This window comes from Quercus lobata, chromosome 3, assembly GCF_001633185.2.
Source record: "Quercus lobata isolate SW786 chromosome 3, ValleyOak3.0 Primary Assembly, whole genome shotgun sequence".
Classification (NCBI taxonomy): domain Eukaryota; kingdom Viridiplantae; phylum Streptophyta; class Magnoliopsida; order Fagales; family Fagaceae; genus Quercus; species Quercus lobata.
The window spans coordinates 25,577,891-25,602,322 of record NC_044906.1 but is presented as its reverse complement, the minus strand read 5'-3'; the positions used below and the strand labels follow the sequence as shown (position 1 = coordinate 25,602,322).

Here is a 24,432-nt window from a genome sequence, read left to right as displayed (position 1 = left end):
TACAAAAGTATCCAGATGACCTGAAAATAACCAAAGACACAGTAGCACAATCCACAGTTTAAATTCTTCCAAAGTAGGATATCAAATAAAGGTCTGCATATGGCCAAAAAAATGAAAGAACATATAAAGAGAGGCCCAAACTAAAAATCTTGTTAACTTGCCCAGAACAGTGTCAGCCTAGGGCTAAACATCATAAGAAGTAGCCATCATAACACAAAGATCCCTATCTAGTTTCCATAGCCCTTGCTTCATAAACAGAATTCAGCAATCACATTGCTGTTTTGATTGGTAAATACTAATTGTTTTCACATTTCAGATTAAACCCATGACTTCAGCATCCATCCCTTGTTTCTGAGAGGCAAAGGAGAAGCCCTTTGGTACAAAAACCGTTGACCATACTGATTATCAATCTTAACAGAGATATAAATGAGTAGCCCAAGGAAGTGAACAATCAAACACTTTTTTTAAAAGTACTAATGAATTTTCTTAAAGTGGGGTGCTCAAAATGTAGAGCTCTTAAAGAATTACAGTCATAAATGTATTTATTCCCAAAAGAATCACAGTACAACATTCAAATTGCAGATGTAGGAAAGTATATTTGATCTTTATAACTGATTTCTTCACACCTTCAAAGGTTCGGTAATTACAGTCCCTCCAAATTGTCCACATAAGAAAGTGAGGAACTACCAGCCTAATGACGATATTTATGTAATGACTATGCGTACCTTTCTAGCAAGAATAGGCATCTATCACCTTCTTGGCATCAACCAATGTGCCCCAAAAGGAACAGAACAATGGACCACAATAATGACCTACTAAGCAATGAACCAAAGATGGTCTACTGATTTACAACTGCCCTTGCATATATACAGCACCAATTGACCAAGACCATTGATGTGCATCCTGACGATGAGGGTTCCTTGAATGAAAAACCTGTTTCCTTTCTCGTTGTTGATCTGAAAAGGGTCTGTGACACTGTGAGGAATGAGAACTCTGAGGCTTTGAGTTACTCTGGTAGAGTAAAAGCACTGACTGTGATTCTTGAAATAGACATAAAGGGAGACATTAGTGATAATATGACTGATCCTATTCATAGAAAGAATGTTTTTGTCGCCAGTAAGTACCAAAAGGCACCTGCAAAAAGCTCCTCAGTCATGTCTTGGAAGCGATCGAGGACACCACTGTTATTTTACTTTCGACCTGCGCTATTCTCTCTCTGCCTTTAGTATCAAACAGCATGGTCGAAAAGATGGGTCGTATCATAGTGGGAGTATTATTGTTGCTGTTATTCTGGTTGTTGCTGTTTCTGCTGTCTGTAATTTCAAGCAATCCAGGCAATTTGAGAAGCTCTCTCAACGAGTAGAGACACTGGGGTGGACGTATTGAGGGATGGGCAGTGTAACACCCCAAGTCTTTTTCTTAAGCAAATTTTAGATGTGAATAATACCTCAAATGAATTTTATTTTTCTTTAAAGTGGTTATAAGCTTGTTTGGTTTTAAAAAAATGGTCACTCATCACTCAGTTTTCATCACCCATCACCCATCACTCATCACTCAAAATACTCCAATTTCTTGATTCCACCCATTTGGCACATATTTTCAACTTTTCATCACTCAAATTTTTTTGCTTTTTGTGGGACCCATACCTGAGCAATGGTAGTGACTACTATTAGCTTACCCGCCAAACCCTCATCTCCCACCATTTTCTTCACTGCACATTTCATTTTGCCACCACCACAGTCACGGTTTAACAAAAAAACTCCATTCACAGTTTAACCAAAGAAGTACAAACAACAAAAACTCTCAACAATTTAACACTACCTAAAGCAGCTCATCACCCCAAATTCAAAACTCCATTCATACTTATTTATGATACACCACCAAAAAAAAAAAAGCTTCCAGATCAAAAACGAGCTTCCAACGGAGCTGTTCCCGGCGCCGACAACGAGCTTCCAAATTGAATCGTTGCTGTGGATGTCAATTTCGACGCTCCGGCTGTGACGACCCCGCCCCAATTATGTAGATATTGTCCGCTTTGGGGCCCATACCCCTCATGATTTTGTTCTCCCCCAAAGCACACAACAGTGGGGGAAAAGGCCTCTACACATTGAAGGGATGTCATTTCTTATAAATACATTCTCATGTGCTTCCTTAAGCGATGTGGGATTCCATAGAATGTAAGACCCCTTTTTTTGGGTCACTACAATCCACCCACCTTACGGGCACACGCGTCCTCGCATGCATGGCTCTGATACCATCTGTAACGACCCTGCCCCAACTATGTAGATATTGTCTGCTTTGGGGTCCATACCCCTCACGGTTTTGTTCTCCCTCAAAGCACACAATAGTGAGGGAAAAGACCTTTACACATTGAAAGGAGGTCATTCCTTATAAACACATTTCCATATGCTTCTATAGGCGATGTGGGATTCTATGGAATGCAAGACCCCCCTTTTTGGGTCACTACAATCCACCCCCCTTATGGGCACACGCGTCCTCGCTTGTGGGTCTCACACTTCCGGTTAGGGCATGGCTCTGATACCATCTGTAACGACCCCACCCCAATTATGTAGATATTTTCCGCTTTGAGACCCATACCCTTCACGGTTTTGTTCTCCCTCAAAGCACACAGCAGTGGGGGAAAAGACCTCTACACATTGAAAGGAGGTCATTCCTTATAAACACATTTTCATGTGCTTTCCTAGGCGATGTGGGATTCCATGGAATGCAAGACCCCCCTTTTTGGGTCACTACAATCCACCCCCCTTACAGGCACACGCGTCCTCATGTATGGGGCCCACAGTTCCGGCTAGGGCATGGCTCTGATACCATCTATAATGACCCCACCCCAACTATGTAGATATTGTCCGCTTTGGGGCCCATACCCCTCACAGTTTTGTTCTCTCTCAAAGCACACTGCAGTGGTGGAAAAGACCTCTACACATTGAAGGGAGGTCATTCCTTATAAACACATTTCCATGTGCTTCCCTAGGCGATGTGAGATTCCATGGAATGCAAGACCCCCCCTTTTTGGGTCACTACAATCCACCCCCCTTACGGGCACATGCATCCTCGCGTATGGGGCCCACACTTCTGGCTAGGGCATGATTCTGATACCATCTGTAACGACCCCGCCCCAACTATGTAGATATTTTTTGCTTTGGAGCCCATACCCCTCACGGTTTTGTTCTCCCTCAAAGCACACAACAATGGGGAAAAAGGCCCCTACACATTGAAGGGAGGTCATTCCTTATAAACACATTTCCATGTGCTTCCCTAAGCGATATGGGATTTCATGGAATGCAAGACCTCCCTTTTTGGGTCACTACAATGGAGTAGTCTGATGTGGTTTTTTATACTATCGGGAAGATAAATTAATCATTTATTGAAGTAGTCTGATGTGGTTTTTTGAAACAAGTATCACTCATTTATTGGGTAGGAAATACCAAAACAGATGTTGAGTTGGTATTACTGAAACATGGTATACTTTCTCCTTTTCAACAGCATAATTGGTATAAAAAGATGATTGATTGTCAATAAACCAAATTATAAATTTAATTTGCTTTAGCAAAATGAAATTATCAGAGTTCTTAGTTCCCAAGGTTTTGTAACAATGCTTAGGTCATATTACATATAGGTAGAATAGTATCTGGCAAGAGAACAACAATACCCCAAAAGGAAGATGATTTATTTCTACCTATGTATGATATTAAAAAAAAAATTTTGAAATTATACATGTCCCTTCCTGAACACCTCATATGAGGCGGCAGGGGCAGTAAATGTTAAGCAGACCATGATTAAAGTCAAAGCAAAGGGAGGCCAAGGTGGCTGTTGCCTCCCATGAGATTCATTTTATATATATATATATATATATATATATATATATATATATATTTCTTATTTGTATAAAGATAATCCTTTGTGTTGTATGCCCCAATTCTTCTAATTTAATACAAGGGTCCCATTAGTTTTTGCAGATATCATAAACATTGAATCCCTTTCAAAAGCCACAGTTTTTTTATGGTATTAACATAATATCAATAATGCAACAAAAAAATTATTGGTCTTTATTAGAGAATTTTTACTTTCCCTATAAAATATATTTTTACACATACCTTATTTAAAATATACATATATTTTCCTTCAAATAAAGAAATTATTGTCTCCCAATGAAAAAAAAAAAAAAAAAAAAAAAAACGACCCCAAATTATATTATGAACAAAAACAAAAACAAAAGTTTGTTCATTAGAGAGGCAGGCAATATACATAAAATTGGCCTCAATAAGGCAGCTAAGGAAGAAGAGAGTAATTTAAGAATGTATCATCAACCTTTTATAAACATATTCCACTATAGATATAAAGAAGTTAATTAATTTGGTGACATTTACAAGCTAGTGCCTTAAATTTTGGGTGCCTTGGCTACCACTAAGATATACATGCCTTAGCCCATGCACTAAAAATCTCGTGACCAAGCTACATATAGTTCCATCCAGGCCACTTGCAAGCCAATTTGTGGACAAATCACCTTTGATAGGGCTTGTGTAAGGTGACTGTTTTATCAACCTAAAGCTCAAAATAAGTTTTAGTTCAAATTGCTAGAAGGCAAATTATAATTGTAGAGTTTCATTTGTTTAATTCAAGAATATCCCAAGAAGAGTAACATACTATACTCATGAACATACCTCAATGGTCATAGCCAATACTAAGAAGTTGGAGTGAGGGCAATCAGATACTTGAATTGAAATTGCAACTTTGTCTTTGCCTTTTCACTCACTTGTTAAGAGCATTCATTTTTTCTGCAAACAAGTTTGCATTTTTCTTAAGCATTAAGCTGCTTCACACAAATAAAAACATCATGATATAAAGTTAATAGTTTACCTTATCAGCCTTGTCCTTGTTAAATATTTTCTTTCAAGTTTTGTAATTTTCAGTTATTCAAAACACTGAAGCAGATTATCGAAACCCAAATCCTAACTTCTTGAAATATATTCCTTTCTATTTGGTCATTTAATATATTTCAAAATACATATGCATTTTCTACATGATTTTGTTTATTAGACAATGTGGTCAAGATATCACTATAGTGATTCTTCCAAATGTACAAGCACCCACCAACAGCCTTATAGCACATGTAAGTAGGGTCAATTTCTACAATTGCAATATAAAAATGCCCTAAAAATTAAATACATTCTACATTGAAGTATTACATCACAAGAAAATAAAACCATTTAAAATTTAACATATTTCCCATTTACTCATTGTAACTCATAAAGTTGACAACACAGTCCTTGTATAGGTAAAGAATGTTGAAAACGGCATACACAGCTAAACAGAAAGTAAATGACAGCAAATTGACTCAACTACATGGGCTGCATGTAGGGACTTAGGAACCTTTCAAGAGACACTAAAAGCCAATCTTCTAAGGGATCTCCACAAAAGGCAAAACCAAAGAATAATCGTTGCAAATGTTGTAACAAAAGATGAAAAAAGAATAAAAGAAATCATATGTAACTCACTAATTTATGACTACTAAATTTCATAAATGTATGCAGTTACAATGAAAAAGAGTTGGAGATTGAAACATCATCATGAGAATTATAAATTTGACCAATCACATCTTCTCTACTACGAACAAGATGCAGCCCCTAACTTTGAGAGTAACAGCACAAAATAAGCAGCTTGATCATACTTAAGCATGACCTAAAGCAACAATAGTTTTTTTAAGCTATCCACTATCCATTAATTTTGGTTGAAATCATAGACATTTGTTGAAAGAAAATTAATTAAAAAAACCGTAGCATGCAATTTTTAATAGATGAAATGAGAAAACATTTGTTGCTTTGATACTCTAAATCTTCTTACTCATAGACATATTTTGAACTCAAAGTGTAAGAGGTGAAGTGCAGGATGGCTGATCATGCATGTCACTGCAGCAGTCGCAATTGGTAGTGGCAATTCCAGAAGGTCTGCCTCTAGTAGTTACTTTGACATTTGGCATATTCTACGAAGTACTTGATCGTTGATCACACCCTAGTCTGGGGACCTTTTGCTTATGACACAACAGACTCAGCCACAAAAAATCTACAGTCACAAAACAGGCACCTGACGGCACATTAGATGAAGCTAACAGAATTTGGCTTGGTAAGAAGCAATGAGAGAATGTACTTCCTAAGAAAAAGCACCAAATGTTCTTGATCTAACCAGATTTCCAAATGAAGAAGAAGCCAAAGCCAAAGCAAAATTTGGCTTGCAAGCTAGTTTTAAAATGAAGTTTGCTGCAATTCAAATAGAAAAATCCAAAAGATAAATAGTCGACAACAAGCTATCAAAATAATAAGTATCTCTAGAGCAGATTCATCCGACTACAAAAAAGAAAGAGAAATAGTAATCCATTTGTTTAATCTTTTAAACATATTTTACCATTACATATATATATTTATATATATATATATTGAAACTCCTCTCTAGTAAAGAAAGAGAGTGAGTTCATTCATTCAGCCCATAAAAACATTTTATCAAATACACAGAATGCTTACCTTTGTACTCTCTACCACAATTTGCACTCCTCTTTAGCCAATGGTGTTCCCATCTTGCCATTGATGTTTATGCCACGTCTGATAACTCTCCCATTCCCGTCTTGATCTTTGAGAACCACAGCCAAGCCTACATTGTTTTGATCACATGATGCATCAAAATTAAGCTTTACGAATTGATCAAGTGGTTTGGTCCAAGCACTTCCCCTGTCTTGCTCTTTGGTGAGTGATCTCAAGTGAAACTCATATTGTTTATTCAGACGATAAGCTAACTGGTTTATGCTGGCTTTATTGTTTGAAAACAGAGCTTCCTCTCGTGCCATCCAAAGGATTTTCATTGCCACTACTGCATATAGTGTGAACTCATCTTTGGTAATTCTTTCTGCAAGTAACTCACTTGGGGTGTCAATTATATGTTCAACAAATTCCATAACAGACTGAGCTTGGATCATTTCGACTCGAAAACCCAATCCACCACCATACCATACTCCTTTGGCATAGGGACAGGTTTGAAATAGATGTAAAAGAGAATCTTCTCCTGTTTCACAAAGAGGGCAATGGGCATCTTGGGTTTTTGAGCACCTGACGAGCTTTTTCTCAAAGGGGAGGACTTCGGCAGCAACTCTACATAAAAACATTTTTAATCTTTCATCAAAAGAAGGTTTGAGTCTTTCATGAATTCTTATTTGGGCCACCTTATTTGCTGCGGAGTTGCATGGAGGACAAATGCATGATACATGGACTCCACACCTTTCTATTGTAATTTTTGCTATTTTAGGATCATAATTTGAACATTTAAATAGAATCTCAATGTCATTCCAATCCCCTAGAATTATGTCTTCCAAAGACCTATCTCTTATATAGTGGAACCACATAAAAGATGATGGATTTAACAGAAATTTAGTATCCACAAGACATCTTTCAAAACCATTGATGTACATGTAGATAAAACCGGTAAACTTATCAAATTCGAATTCAAATGGCACATCAAGTTCAACTTTTAGAGCAACACAGAAAGCAATTGATGGAAGTTTCCGACCGACCGAGAATGATACAGAACTTCCAACACTTTCATGGTTGAACCACCACTTTGGAATCTTACTTCCTGGAAGTGTAAGTGAATAATAATCATAAAGTTTCCTTGTTGAGTCTGTTTCAGATGTAGCTTCATCAAGTTCAAATTTTGATGCAGATTCATTGCCCGCTTCAAGATTCGAGTTCATTTCAAATGAAGAGTCCATTCCAGTTGTAGCTTCATCGAAATCAAATTCTGATTCTGATTCAAAGTTTGTTTCAGAATCAGAATCCTGATGCCATATTCCCTTTGCACATACGAAATTTTGTTGAAGCCCTATAGATTCTCCAAACTGCTTGCCATTAACAAAATTAAGAAACTTCAGTTTAGCAAATCTAGTAATAATCTTCAATTAAAAAAAAATTCTAATACTTTGAGAGAAAGAAAGAGAGACCTGATTCAATAATCTTCTTTTTGATTGTGAATTCAACGAATCACACCCTATTGCATTTACAACATGTATACAATGTGGAAGTCTTGGAATTTTCAAAAGGTTCCAGAAACAGTTAAGCCCTAGAATCTTTAATTGGGGAAATAAGATAGCAATTTCAGGGAGGGTAGTAACATTGCTGTAAAAGATAATGAGACATTCTAAATTGGGGAAGCAGCCAGGGGTATCCATGACTTTTGGAAATTCTTCACAATCATACATATAGAGCTTCCTAAGATTTTGTAAATCAGAGATGTTACTTGGAACATCTTTTACATTTTTTAAACTTATTGCTAACTCGCGAAGGCCAGTGAGATAACCTATTGATGAAAATCTTTCTGTTCCTTGCTCAAGACTTTCAGAGCCAAAGAGATAAAGGTATTTAAGAGATTTCAATTGGAGCTTTCTCGGTAAAATTCTAAGATTTCGGCATTCATTGAGATCCCAGAATTCAAGATTTTCAAGAAGTCCAACGGACTGATGAACCTTGACTAAATTCTTGCATCTATAAAGCTCCAACTTCTTTATGTTTGGGGCAATCACTGATAAATCGGGTACTTTTGTAATATTTTTACAATATGCGAAATCTATATATTTCAATGTTTCGAATCGACACCTCTGCAAAAGAACAATTTTTTTTAAAAAATTTATTAGTAAAAAGAAAACAAAATAAGGCTACGAGCTCATTTAAAAAAATAAAAAAGAAAGAAAAAAAGTTAAGAGTATATATTAAGAAATAATATCTGTTCAATTATGAATTATAATACACACTTCTAAAATAAAAATGCTAAAGGTACTACAATTTTATAAACATAAAACTTACAAATTAATGTGACAATAAATGCGATTAGTAGGCTTCAACCACCTCAAAATAAATATTTGAATTGTCTCTTTATAATTCGTGACACATTAATTTGTATGTTCAATATAGTAAAACTTGCAATATCTATAGCATTACTCTTTTTTAAAAAAAAAATAAAAAAAACATTTGTCAATAGTTCATTGATTTGTACCATAAATTCTTTATGGTTATGTGTACATTTTAAAATATTTGTGAACAGTTTGGTCTTATTTATTAAAAAAAAAATTATAGAAATTTTATTTTATATAGTAATAAATGCATGGATTGGTTTTAGCCAAAAAAAAAAAAAAAAAAAAAAAAAAAAAAAAAAAAAAAAAACCTAATAAGAATTTATAAATGCTATGATTATACCTCGAAATGCTTGTCCAATTCAATGTGGCTCCCTTGCATGTTAAGTACAACGAGTTTTGTAGGTTCAAAGGTGGACGACAAGGATGATAAAGGAAATTCATTCCAATCAAGTAACCTTAACCCATTGGGAAAAGATTTAAGGTCTTCACAAATTACATTACGAATTGTTAAATATTTGAGATTTTTCATCTTTCCAAGATTCAATTGCATCTTTCTTGGTTGTGGCAAGGACAATGTTATGCCTCGAATTTCATCTAATCCCTAATTGGACAAAGAATCACATGAATCACATTAGACAACAGAACATATGATTATTAAATTTAAAACAAAATTATCTTCAACATTAAAATGATAAATCAAACACAATGAGTATTTGTGAGAAAATGGAAAAGGTAAATCAAAAGGAATTATACCGTATCTCTATTTAGTACTTCATGAGCATCCTCATAACACAATAGCCTTCTATGTTTTGACACTTCCGATTCTTGTCGAGCTATTTCCAAACCCATTTGTTGTATCAAGTCATGCATCAATAATTTGTCATCTTTTGCAACAACTATGAGAGATCTATCGATAAGTTTTTCAATATCATAGTATGGGTCATGAAAATTGCTACTTTGTAATATATCTACAACCAAATTCTTGTAGAATCCTTTAAGAAAACATGCAATATCAAGGAAAATATCCCGTTGAATTTGGTCCAATCCATCGTAGCTTATTTTAAGTACTTCTTGAATATCCGATTTAGGAATTCTTTTGTACTTATCTAATGCACTTTTCCAACATTGTAAATTTTTGTCAAATAAATCATCACCTATTATTTTTAGAACTAGTGGAAGTCCTTTGGCATAACCTATAAATTGGTGTACGAGCTCCAAATAATCTTCTGTAGGCTTGTTTCTTTTGAATGCATGTTGACAAAAGAGTTCATGAGATTCATGCTCATCTAATTCCTTAACCTTATAGTAAATTAAATGACAATCTTCTCGTAGAGTGGATAGCAACTTTTTCTCTTTTGTTGTGATAATAATTCTACTTCCAGAAGCAAACCAATTGCATTTTCCAAGCAAATTTTCTACTTGGACTAATTTGTCCACATCATCTAGAATTAAAAGAATTTTTTTGTGGCGAAGCTTTTCCATTACCACATTGATTCTTTTAGATACACCATGCACTTTCAAATTTCTACCCCCTAAGATCTCATAATAAAGTGCCTCTTGTAGTTGGAGCACACCATCATTTGTTTTTGAGCTTTCTCTAACATCCTCTAGAAAGCAACTTCCTTCAAAACGATATGCAATTAAGTTAAAAATAGCTTTTGCAATTGTTGTCTTTCCTATTCCAGGAAGACCATGGATCACTAACATGCGAACATCATTTGACTTAATATCTAAGCACCAACTTATTTCCTTTACGCGAGTGTCTATTCCAACTGGGTATTTAACAACAAATACTTGCGAACAATTTAATTTAGCACTTGAGATCTCTTCAAAAATTTCTTGGATAAACGTAAATTGAGGGAGGCTGCCAATCACAAAGCATTAAAAAAAACTGTTAGAAATAGAAATATTATCCTAAATTGAATTCAAAATTGTTAATTTTGTTTAGCTTCTGAACTACAACTGAAATTTTGTTAATTAAATTAAATGGCACATAATTCATAGATCTAAACTGTCAATACAAATACTTTTTTTATTTATTGTTCAGCTAGGATATCAATATTAGTCTTTTTGCACAAATATGTATGGAAAATCTTCTTTGGAAAAGAAGATTTTCAAAAGATTATGTGAGAGAAGCTTCTAATTAATTGATAAGTATCAATTATATATGTAGACGACTAAATTTCTCGGTTGGAAATAAGTCAAACAAGTGAAATAGTTTCACAAATGTGAATTTGTATTGATGATTGTGTGGTACAATTCTCTGTGATTACAAAAGATTGATCCTCTGATTCGATCTCCTTGAAAGATTTGTTGATTGGGATTGTGATAATGTGATTTTGTTTTGAACACAAGATATCCTTCAATTTGGTTGAGGAATGGATTGAAGATTTCTGAAACAAAATTACAATGAATCTCTGGCTATGAGCTTGTTAGAAATTCTTTGTTCTTCGTGTTCTTCGTGCGTTCATCATCTTTGAAGGTTTATGGTGGAAGTTCTTCGGGGCTTTAGAGGCTTGAATCCGTGGAGCTTCACTGATTTGTGGTTGTTTGAGCTTTCTAGAGGCTTTTGAGCTTGATTCCAGTGAACTTTGAGATCTAAGAAGATGATTTGGATGATTCCTCTTCGAATGTTTTTCGTATTTGAGGGTTTGTGGTGGAAGTTCTTCGGGGCTTTAGAGGCTTGAATTCGTAGAGCTTCACTGATTTGTGATTTGTTGATGTTTTTGGACCTTTGAGCTTGATTCCCATAAACTTTTGGATCTAGGCAAATGGTTTGGATGATTCTGCTTCGAATGTTCTCCGATTTTGGGGTTGAAGTTCTTGAAGTTCCTGGAGGCTTCAGGGCTTGATTCCAGTAGAGCTTTTTCACTTTTGAATCTTGGTCCTCCTAAATGTCTTAGGAAGGCTTCTATTTATAGGAGTTTGGAGGTGGGTGAGCAACACATGGCGGAGTCCGATTGGTGAAACATGTCACAACCTGATTGGTCCGCTTATGTCATCGGTTACATGTGCTGGACTGCTTGTGTCATCGCTTACACGTACAAGGCTGCTTGTGTCATCGCTTACACGTGTGCTGATGCGTGATTGGTTTTTGCATAACACTTGGCAAATTTCCGTTGGCTTCTGAATAGTGATAGCAAAACCTAGTAGTAATACGTGGTGCTTTGTAATTGGCTGTATTTTGTGGACTTGGTAATGTAACGTGTCAGCTTGTGATAGGTCGGAAATTTTCCCTCTCTACAAATGCCCCCTCGAGACTCATTCACGCACACAGTCTCGGAGTGTGGTGTGGGAATGAGTTTCGAAAAATGGATTTTTGGTACTTGACTCTTTAAGTGAAGTAGTTGAAGGTGGTGGAGCTTTTAGAAGGATGAGATAATTTCTGAAGAGTAGACCCACCCATATGAAAGGCTTTGATGAGACTGAAAAGGGGTCTGCAAGTATTTGAACGTACTTGCGTGATGGAGCCTTCTCAGCAGAGGTTAAGTTGAAGTAATTTCAGGAGAGTATTTTGGATTGTTGGCGGCGATCACAGGGTGTAGAAGATGGGGAAGATGAGAGAATGATGGCTGGGTACAGCATGCAGAGTCATGAGGCTAACCTCGTGTTTTTAAGAAGTCCAGGCGAAGTAATTTCTGAAGAATATACCTTGAATTACTGTGAGGACATGTGGGAAAGTGGTTGAATGTGCGTGTGTAATTGTTTCACCCAGGTTAAGTTGAGGTAATTTCAGAAGCTTATGGATTCTGGGGATGCTGATGTTGGTGGTGGAGAAGATGGGGATGAAGCAAAGCGAATGGGTGAAACATACGCCACCACGGTGCTGGCTCTGTATGTTGGGGCCCTTCTGGTGTAGATGTTTATGGGAAGTACACCTTTGGATATGGGACTGACTGCATGCTGAATGAGGTCCGGCGGCGAGTTATAGAATGTGCCTGTGTGATGGGACCATGCCGACGGACGTTATGTTGAAGTAATTTCAAAAGAGTACCTTCTGAAATTCTTCAAGCTGATTTTAAGTTGGAGTAATTCTAGAAAGTGAGTTTTAAGGTACCAGCAACGATGACCTTTGGGTCCCATGGTGGTGAGGACATGGAATAAGGCTTTGGTGACCATTTACCGGCACCAAAAGGTTGAATTCTGATGAGCTAGTGCCTTGGAGGTTGTTTCAAGTGTTGGATGGAAAACAATTTGTAGGATACCCCAACATTTTTTACCATCTTCACCTACTGCCACTTATTGGAAAAGCACATAAAAAATGAAAGATGGAGCTAACTTGTGAACCTGTTTTGGAAACCAAACAAGTTGCTGTTTGTTCCGAACCTCTACCTTTGCTGTAAGACCAAACAACTTGAGAAGGACTATGGAGTTCCCAAAGCAGTTAGGAAGCTCCTTGAGCTAGGGTACGAGAGATTCAGTTGGCCTTAGATCTCCTGATTAGGTAGATCTGAGACTACAAGGAACAATGATACAGGCTATGTTATGAGAAATTTTATAGACAAATGTAGTCGTTAAGTGGAGAAACAAAGTTTGTTTGGATCTCAAAACTACAATGATGTTGTAAAGAGGGTTTCGGCCGAACCATGAGAGGGTTGATCTCAAACCGATTATGAATCAATATCGGTTGTTAGGTGTTGAGAATGATAAGGCCATGGCTGTCAAAAGGAGGGCTTGAAAATTTGAAAGAAGCAAATCCTCATTTCATGATTCAGTGTTTTTTTTTTTTTTTTTTTTTATGAGTTTTTGATGAACCTGGCCCTTCTATTTATAGTAGAGAGACGAGGAATGGTAGATAGGTAGTTGAGAATGGCGGTTGAGAATTTTTGGTGAGAACAGTAGATGAAAACGGTAGATAGGAACGGTAGGCACCAAACAGGAATGGTAGGTTGAAGACTGGTAGGCACCGAACAGGAATGGTAAGTTGAATTAATGACCTAGTGTAATTTCAAGTTTCAACACACTTGTGAGAGTTCATTTGTACTTTGAAAGGGAGGTCTTGATGAAGTCTGGAGAATAACCCTGAGGGGATCCCAATTAAATGGATGAATCTCAAATTTTGATCTCAGGAGCTTAAGTTTTGGACACCGTCAGTACTTCAAAGATGTGAGTTTGATTGGTGATTTCCAAGTCCAAAACAAATAAGTGGATTTCAAAACCAGAATCTATGTGAAAGTCAGAATAGGACAAGCTTTGCTTGAACATCTTGATTCTTGGTCAAAGTTCACTTTAAAGCTAATAGTTGCAGAATCACACTATTTGAGCAATTTTGGATTCTCAAATGAAGAAATAGACCCCAAAATTGGAATCTACGCGAAAAATTGGGCAAGACAGGTTCTACTTGAAAATTTTGACTTTTGGTTTGGATTTGTGCAAAAGTCAACTTTCTGGAAATTGGACGTTTGCATGATTTTCGAGTTTCGAATGAAGAAACGAATCCCAAAATTGGAATGTACTCGAAAAACTGAGTGGGATAAGTCCATTTTGAAAATTTTGACTTTTTGGTCAAGGTCAAAGTCCAATTGGTCAAAGCATTTTCTCTCACTCTTTTCTTTCTTTCTTTCTTTTTTTGCAGGCAGTTCGGAATGGGTCAGATTTGCGGGTCGGTTCGGGTCAAACCGGGTCGTTTGGACAAACGGGTCAGACCAGTGTAGGATGACGTCATTGGTGACGTCACGTTAAGCGTCTGGCGCGTGCAACGCGCGTGCAGTGTTGCCGGCGCGTGTAAGCGCGTGAACCGACCCTGGAGATTACCGGGTTTCTGGTGGCGCGTGGCAGCGCGTGGGATCTCTTTTGTTCCCGAAATTCTTTGGTTTTTTAGATCGGAGGCCGTAGAATCTCCTGGTATGGTCTTTTTTCTGAAATCGTGGGCAGATTTGCACAGATTTGAAAGACTAGGCTGCGGTTTCCGAAGCTTATGGCCGCGCGTGGATGCGCGTGTTTCCTCCGGTGAGCTTGATTTTTCAGGGTTTTGTAAATCGAAGCCCGTTTAAGGTCCCTGTGGGGTCAGTTTTGTGAAATAAGGTCTGGATTTTCACAAATCTGAAAGGGAAAGCCACGGGTTTTTGTTGGAGTATGGCCTTTTGGTCTAATTTTGTGGTGGCCGCCCTAACAGGATGGTGCCAGGATTCAGACTTGCGAGTAGGTAATGAGCCATCAGCTTCTATCTCCATGGCTAAATATCCTCGTTCATTTGAAAATTAGGTGCAGACTACCCTGGCTTTTAGTGCATTTGAGTTTGCAAAATCTGACTTTGAGCTCTAATTGCTTTCACATTTCTGAAATGTGAATGCAATTCTTTTTTTCTTTTTTTTTGTCATTGGCCGGTTGGTGGAACCATTTAGGGTGAGTTTGGTTCAGTTTTTTGTAAAAGTGCATAATGAAAAAATGAAATTTTCAAAAAGTGCATAATAAAAAAGTGCATTTCTAAAAAACTGAGTGTTTGGTAAAAACTGTTAAAAAGTGCTTTTTGAAAAAACTAAGTGTTTGGCTTGCACTTATAAAAGTGGAGGTTTGAGTTATAAATTACCAAAAATGACAAGATATATATATATATATATATATATAAGTAAATTTTTTGTTTTAATTATCTCTCTTAATGCAAGTTATGGACACAATATTTTTACAAAAATTTCACAATAAAGTCTATATGACAAGTTGTTAATGGTAGATAAGAAAAATAATAATGTCATTAGTAGGTTCAAATGAGAACTAATAACAAATTACTGTGTAAAATTTATTATGAGAAGTGTTACGTTCACAACATTTTTCGCAATATTTTCACAACAAAATTTATGTGAAAAGTTGTTACTGTTCTAATTTGAACCCACAACTGAAATTATTTTTTTACTAACCAATATTAACTAATAATAATCTGTTACTTAAAATTTATTGTGAAAATATTACAGTAGCATTTCTCAATTAGGATTTTTTATTTTTTATATTATTTTTTCTTTTTCCATTTCACTTTCAACCATACATTTTAGTTTTATTTCTTTTTCTTTTTTTTCTCCTCCACAGTCCTTACCCCTCTTTTTACTCTACTTTTCTCCCTCATTCTCCCTCATTCATCAGAACGTTCCAGGAGCTCTTTCTTTCTCCAGCTCCCTCTTTTTTTTTCTTTTTTTTTTTTCTTGATTCCAAAACTCTCTTGTGATAAGAAAATTTTCCTTTTCTCCTTCATTCAAGAACATTCCAGGGAGCTCTCATCTTCGTGCTGTTGCTCATCTTCGTCCCCAACCCAGTCCAGATGGGTCAGCTGGCTTCTGTCCTTTGTCTTTTTTTTTTTCTTTTTTTTTTCTTTTATTGTTATGATTTGATTAATTTTAAAACTGTGTTTTTGAGTTTGTATTCTGGTAATCTGATTATGCTTGAGTTTAGAGATGTTTGAGAGAAAGATTGTTTATTGTTATGATTTGTAGTGTTTGTTCTGTGTTTGCTTATGGGTATTCCTGTAATTTCATCATTAGCAATGGTAACCCATCAAAACGCGCAGTGTGCGTTTTCATTTATGGACCCTCAGAGGTCCATAAAATTTCTACGTTCAGTCCGCGTTTTTGGCCTATGCCCAAAACACAACTTTTATCAAAAAGTTGCGTTTTGGCTTAACCAAATGCAATTTTAGGCCTGACTTTTTTCAAAAAGCACTTTTTGGGCTCAAAATGTGGAAACAAACGGGCACTTAATGGTTTGCTAACTTTCTTCATTTTTCTGGTCTGTTGTCTCAGAAATTTTCTATATAAAGGCATGCTATTGCCTTCCTTCATCACTGAGATACATGCTCCACCTTCAGCTTTCTCCTCATGTTTTCAAGATTTTTTTTTTCTTCTTACGTGCTATGAGATCTTTTCCCTGACAAATTTTTTTTTGTTGTTTGTTTTTGTTATGCAGTATGCTTCCCTCGATAATTAAGCTGCACCAACACTCGTCTTTTCAATGCAGTCATCTTAAGAGTCTTTACAACGTAGCTGTGCCAAGAGTCTTTACCATGAAGTGGTGCCAGCGTTTATCCTTGTATTGAAGCCATGCCAACATTCATTTTTGTCATGAAGCAATATTTGCACTTGCATCTACTATAAAATCGCACCATCATTTGCCTTTGTAATGAAGCTGCACTAGCACTCTTCTTTTGCCATAAAGTTGCCTCAACATTTTATTTGGATTGAGGCCACATCTACACCAAGGTTTTGAAACCTGAACCGTTCAATGAGCCGTAAAAGAGAGAGGTTCAAAGTTTTTGAGGTTGGACCGAGGTTGAACCGGGATCGAACCGTGATGACGTCATAATTAATTTAATAATTATTTAAATATAAATAATTATATTAAATTAGTATAAATATAAAAATTAACTAAAATAATTTAATTAAATATAAAAATCTATCTTTCAAATATATTTTTTATATCATAACTTTCCCAAAACAAATAAGAAATATTAAATACTAAGTAAAGGTAGATATGGTATTCTTTATTTATTTATATGTTGATTAGTTAAACTTGTGATAGCAATAATAATATACTAATTAGAAGGACACTTATATTATATTAAATAAAATAAAAGTTTTAAATTATTTAATAATCTTAAATTAAAATAATTTTAGAATCACACAATTTTATATTTTTTTGGGCACAATTGTAAATTTGAATACCTATCAAATATATATAAACCCATTATTTTTCCTCTACTGCCTACTCTCTATCCCATCAGAATTACAACCAAAAAAAAAAGCTAACAACCAAAAAATTCTAAGACAAATTTCGGTATTAGATTTTTTCTTTAAAAAAAATTGTAAATATTAATTAGAAGTACTTAACAATTAAGAGAGTTGTCACATCATGTTGGGAAGGTGAAAAAAATGGATGGCTGAAACTCTTCTTACCTTTCCAATGTAATCACGTGGAGGGCTTTGGAAAAACACAAATAAAAAAAATAATACAAAAACTAATGAGTGGAGTTAAAAGAGAGAAAGTGCAGACGGACAAAAGAAAGAGAAGGAGAAAAAGAAGAAAGAATAAGAAAAGAAGAAGAAGAAGGAGAAACAGCACCAGAGGATGAAGCGTTCACCAATACTACCTCGTCCGCCACTCCACTGCCGTTCGTCCTCCTCCCCACCACTAGACTGGGTCAGATCGGCTTTTTTTTTTTTTTTTTCTTGTTCTGATTCAACTTCATTGTAAGAATTGGATTTTGTTTTGTGTTTGGATTATTTGAGATGTTTTTTGAGATTGAAGCAAAGTTAGATCGGCTTGTTCTTCCCAACAGTTGTGTTTCTTTTTCTTTTGTTTTTCTACGTTTTTTTTTTATTTTTTATTTTTATTTTTAAGTTCAGATTCAAAGGGAACCGTGAGAAGCGGTCTGATCACGGTTCTTAGAACCGTGCGGTTGAACTGCGGATCGAACGGTTCCCTGCTTTTTTGACATAGACGAGTTTTTAAGCTTAAAGAACCGTGATGGTGGGAGGTTCACGGTTTTTTCGGTCGGACCGTACGGTCCGGTCCGGATTTCAAAACCATGATCTACACCTCATTCATGCCGAAGCTGTGTCAACACTCATTTTTGCCATAAAGCAATGTCAACACTTCATTCGCACCTGCACTCGTTTTGAAGTCATACCATCATTTGCACTGAAGCCGTGACAACATTCATTCTTGCCATGAAACTACGTCAACACTTCATTTGCACCGAAGCTATGTCATCATTCATTTTTGCCATGAAGCTATGTCAACATTTCATCTGTGCCGAAGCCATGAAGCCACGTCAACATTCCATTTTCGCCGATCTGTGCCAATGTTCATCCTTGCCATGAAGCCACGACAACACTTCATTTATGCCGAAGCCGTACCAACGTTCATCCTTGCCATGAAGCCACGACAACACTTCATTTATGTCGAAGCCATGAAGCCATGTCAACACTCCATTTTCGCCGAAGCTGTGCCAACGTTCATCTTTGCCATGAAGCCACAACAACACTCTACATTAGCACTTGTACTTGCATTGAAGTCGCACCAAATTTTTAGAGGCAACATAGCTCAGACATCAAGGATGTATAACATTTGAAGACGCCAGAGCATGCTACCAAGATTTTGAAGATGTTGAAACATGCTACCAAGAATTTTGACATTGCACGAACATGCCCATAGAGGAGAGATGATGCCACACCGACTTCAGATATATAATTTATCATCATTCTGGAGGAAGTTGACGTCATCCAGATTTCAGAGACATGATGTGAAATGACACCACTCAGAAGGGAGATGATGTGGTTCTAATTTCAGAGCTATGAAGTGGCACAACCTAGAAGAGAGACGATGTAGCCTAGACTTGAAAGGTATAAGGAGATGCCCTCAGGAGATAAGTGATGCAAAGTATACTTCAGAGATGTGAGAGGATGTCCACAGAAGATGAGCAATGCCATGAAGACTTCATTTCTTGCAAAAGAGGTTGGAGATTTTATTTTACTCCACAACCAAGCATCAACTTATGTTCATCATCATTTCAAAGAAAGTTAAGCAACGTCAACTCCTTACAGTCTTCCTTTTCTACTACAACGATCTTTGATCATCCTATTGAACAATCGTATATCTTTAAGCTTGCCAACCAAAGGGACCTTAAAAGAGAATTTATGACTGTTGGAAAACTCCTCAAGTTAGACTAGCCATCCTTCTTCTTTTCATATGACTGAACTTAGTGACAAGTACTAAGTTGCTTACGTACCCCAAAGAGGGATCAAGTCATCAAGTAGTTCAAAAGATTTTTGTTTTTTTTTTTTCTTATGTGCTTTTGCAAAAAGGGGGGCGTAGTGTGTAATAGTGGGTATCATCACTAATCGAACCCGAGACCTTGGCCTCAAGGGAGACACGGGCGTCCAACCGCTATACCACACTCGCAATTGGTGACATGGAGTAGGATTAATTTCTCCTTATTGGTACGCTTTGAAGGGTAATAGGAAGACATCATGTACTCTTGTAGCGCTACAGTGGGCAGTTTAAACTCTTACCAAGGAGCAACCCTTGATGTTCAAGCATAGAAGTGTTTAAGGAACTTCCCATTGATGGGGCCGATCCTTGCATCATCATTGTTGATCAACTTGTGAGCTTGGTTAGTGTTTGGCCCCTACTTGAGAGTTGGAAGTACATCATAAGTAATGGTCACATGGTTTGACTCGACAACTTCATTGAAGTCTAGATCAATCTTGTTTTCTTTGGCAAGCTTCATGATTTGTTCTTTGAAGACGAAGCATTTTTGTATTGGGTGGCCAATGATGCGATGATATTTGCAGTAGTTAGGGTCATCAACTTTCCCCATGTCTTCTGGTCGCTTGCATTCTGGCAATTCAATTAGCTTCAATTGCAATAGTTGTTCTAAGATGTTTGGCACATCTTCATCGGGGAACATATATACTTTTTGCTCACGTTCCTTAAAAGTCAGGCGACGCACTTCGTTCTTTTGCCATCCTTCAAGCTATTTTTCATTTGAATTTGATCCTCTTCTTGGAACCTTGATTTCAGCAGTTTTAACAACCATTGGGTCTTTGAGGCCGACTTTTGCATTCCTGTCATTCCTCCTTACTTCCTTTATGCTTTCCTCAAGTATGGGAGGGTTTGTACTTCCGCGGCTAGCAATGCTCAACTCCATGTCATGGGCACGAGTTGCTAACTCTTCAAATGTTCGAGGCTTTATCCCTTGAAGGATGTAAAGAAGTCCCTAATGCATGCCTTGGATGCACATCTCTATAGCAGATATTTCAGAAAGTCTATCCTTGCAATCTAGACTCAAAGAACGCCACTGATTGATATAATCAACGACGGGCTCATCCTGCCACTGTTTAGTATTGGTAAGCTCCATCATGCCTACCATACGCCGTGTGCTGTAGAATCGATTGAGAAACTCTCTTTCTAGTTGTTCCCAACTGTCGATTGACTCAGGTTCTAAGTCTGTATACCAATCAAAGGCATTTCCCTTGAGCGAACGAACAAATTGCTTTACAAGGAGACCTCCTTGAGTCCCTGCATTCTCACAAGTTTCTATAAAGTGAGAAATGTGTTGCTTAGGATTTCCTTTGCCATCAAACTGTAAGAACTTGGGGGGTTGATACCCATTTGGCATTCTCATGTTGTCGATGCGCTTTGTGTAGGATTTTGAATACGTGAGAGAACTTGTAGAAGAACCTCCACATTGTGCTCGGATGGTATTTGTTATCATGTCTTATAATTGTTGGACTGACAATGAAGCAACTGAAGTAGATTGTTCTCGTCGGGGAGTGTTTTCAATTTCTCTCCCTTCGTCATCCTTTTCAGATGTGAATTTATGACCATGGCTTGATTCACCAAGATCTTGTACTTCAAGTTTGTTCATTAAAGTTGCAATTTGGAGGTCCTTATCTTCAAGTGCTTTTGTGAGAAGGACAACTCTTTGTTCCATTTCAGCCATCTTTTCTTCCATGGTAGAGGTGTTAGTCATTATAACTGACACAACCTCCCAAGATGATGGAGAAGGAAGTGAATTGAAGTGAGCACATGAAATCTCATCTTTTGGGTTCCCTTCGGTGGGAGAGAAATTGTGCGACCAACTCCTTGTGAAGGAAGAGGGGGATTTGCCCCCATACTTGAGGTGTTCCAAGGTGGAGATGTCCTTGTTGATGACCTTGTTTCTTGTAAGAGGGTCTAAGGAGATGATTTTCTGGACCTTGGCTTCCTTGGTTGATTGAGATTGAAGTTGATTATGAGCTTTAGGTTGGCTACAATTGATTGCACCAATGCAGTTGTTGGTGTTAGCCATACCAAGTTTGGTTGAAGTAGCTATTGTTGAAACTTGAATGTTCTTGCTAGAAGCCATTGAAGTAGGCAGCAAGATGGTGAAGATTTCTTTCGTTGAAGGAGAATGAGATGAGAGGCAGAGATGTCCCACCGAGCGTGCCAGAATTTGTAGACGACTAAATTTCTCGGTTGGAAATAAGTCAAACAAGTGAAATAGTTTCACAAATGTGAATTTGTATTGATGATTGTGTGGTACAATTCTCTGTGATTACAAAAGATTGATCCTCTGATTCGATTTCCTTGAAAGATTTGTTGATTGGGATTGTGATAATGTGATTTTGTTTTGCACACAAGATATCCTTCAATTTGGTTGAGGAATGGATTGAAGATCTCTGAAATAAAATTACAATGAATCTCTGGCTATGAGCTTGTTAGAAATTCTTTGTTCTTCGTGTTCTTCGTGCGTTCGTCATCTTCGAAGGTTTGTGGTGGAAGTTCTTTGGGGCTTTAGAGGCTTGAATCGGTGGAGCTTCATTGATTTGTGGTTGTTTGAGGTTTCTAGAGGCTTTTGAGCTTGATTCCAATGAACTTTGAGATCTAAGAAGATGATTTCGATTATTCCTCTTCAAATGTTCTTCGTATTTGAGGGTTTGTGGTGGAAGTTCTTCGGGGCTTTGGAGGCTTGAATTCGTAGAGCTTCACCTATTTGTGATTTGTTGATGTTTTCGGACCTTTGAGCTTGATTCCCGTAAACTTTTGGATCTAGGCAGATGGTTTGGATGATTCTGCTTCGAATGTTCTCCGATTTTGGGGTTGAAGTTCTTGAAGTTCCTGGAGGCTTCAGGGCTTGATTCCAGCAGAGCTTTTTCACTTCTGAATCTTGGTCCTCCTAAATGTCTTAGGAAGGCTTCAATTTATAGGAGTTTGGAGGTGGGTGAGCAACACGTGACGGAGTCTGATTGGTGACACATGTCACAGCCTGATTGGTCCGCTTATGTCATCGCTTACACGTACTGGACTGCTTGTGTCATCGCTTACACATGCGAGGCTGCTTGTGTCATCGCTTACACGTGTGCTGATGTGTGATTGGTTTTTGCATGACCCTTGACAAATTTCCGTTGGCTTCTGAATAGTGATAGCAAAACCTAGTAGCAGTACGTGGTGCTTTGTAATTGGCTGTATTTTGTGGACTTGGTAATGTGATGTGTCAACTTGTGATAGGTCGGGAATTTTCCCTCTCTACAATATATTCTTCTCTTGCTATCATTAACCATTGTAGTTTAACTAGCTCCGTAATGAAAGATATGATCAAAATATAATAGTTTCATAAAATAAAATTAAAAATTAAAAACAAACAATATAGCTTCTAGGAGTTGTTTTTTAATAGTAAAATTTTGTGGTGATAATAGAGTAGTGACTAAATACATACTCATTTTTGTAATGCCAACCAGATAAATTGCCAGCTTCATTTAGGGCGGCCCTCCATCTTTGCACCTTGTTCGTGTCATACATGAAATTTGCTTCATGTTTTGCCAATGCTTCTCCAAACTTTCCCTTTTGGCTACGTACTTCTGACGGATCTATCTTGTAAAAAACAGGAAACACCACTTGGCCACTCTTTTTACACTCAAGAATTTTGACAAGTTCATCCAAACACCAAGTGGAAGTTGCATAGTTTTTTGAGAATACAATTATCGAAATCTTTGAACTTTCAATAGCTTCGAAAAGTTCAATAGAAATTTTCTCCCCTCTTTGGAGCTCATCGTCCATGAAGGTGTTAATACCATTATGACGCAAAATACCATTCAAATTGCTAGTAAAATCATTGCGGGTATCTTCTCCTCTGAAACTCAAGAACACATCATATTTAGATCGTTGGGTGAAAGACGAAGAGGAGGCTCGTTTATTAGTTAGAAGAGCCATTGTAATTTGGATATACAGACAGTTGAGAAGATCTAAAGGAAAGAGGAGAAAAAAAGAGGTGACAAAATTGAAAATGTTTTAAGAGTTTAAGAAAGCAAAAAGAATGAAAATTATGAAGAAAAGATTTCTCAATGGGTTTGAGAAAGAATGGGAATGGCGGAGCAAAGGAAATGAATGTTAGATTCAGATAGTTGTGAGGTGAAGAATACCGAGAAAGTCAAATGTGAAATTATAGTAGTAGCGTACTACTATCCACGAAATCATTAATGCATATTAAAAATAGTTGGTGGTCCAAATGCGTAATCTATATATAATAATAATAATAATAATAATAATAATAATAGTAGGTGAAGCTAAGAGAAACTTAAATTAGAATTTCAAATTAGAGTATCAATTTTGTGCCATGTGTCCTAAATTATTTGTGCCATGTTAATATTAATTAACCAATCAATTATAGCATATATATTTATTCATGAAGCTATTTATAGTTATTATTATTTGTCGTAGACTTGGCAATTGTGAAAACCTTGGAGCCTCTTTCTCCCATTTAATGTCATTTACTTTGCGGACCAAAACACACATTTGAATAGAAAATGACATTAAAACTGTTTCGGGGCTAAATTTTCTTTCTTAATCTAAATTTTGAAAGGTCAAAGTTTGACTACAAAATCTTACTTAGGGTGTGTTTGGAGACCGCTTATTTTGCAGAAATTGAAAACTTATTGCTGAAAGTACTGTAAATAATGGTAAAAGTTAGTTGAAATAGTATAGTGATGCCCATGAATAGTACCAAAAAGTAGAGTGAGGCCCATAAATTGTAGCAAAAATAAGCTAAATGATGTGGA

General features: G+C 36.8%; 1 protein-coding gene across 2 annotated transcripts; it reads right to left on the bottom strand.

Moving 5' to 3' along the window:
* Nucleotides 1-9,257: 9,257 nt before the first annotated feature.
* On the bottom strand, nucleotides 9,258-23,701 carry LOC115979716 (TMV resistance protein N-like). 2 transcript variants are annotated; one of them, XR_004089166.1, is made up of 2 exons: nucleotides 9,665-9,712; nucleotides 9,258-9,512 (listed from the first exon to the last, which is right to left on the bottom strand). XR_004089166.1 is itself a non-coding variant. In XM_031101783.1 (2 exons), exons 1-2 carry the CDS (start codon nucleotides 23,585-23,587, stop codon nucleotides 9,506-9,508), a joined length of 501 nt encoding a protein of 166 aa, XP_030957643.1. In that variant the 5' UTR covers nucleotides 23,588-23,701; the 3' UTR covers nucleotides 9,258-9,505. The 2 variants fall into 2 exon arrangements, 1 of the variants encoding a protein (XP_030957643.1); XM_031101783.1 differs by lacking the exon at nucleotides 9,665-9,712 and adding an exon at nucleotides 23,094-23,701.
* Between the last annotated feature and the right edge of the window lie 731 nt (nucleotides 23,702-24,432).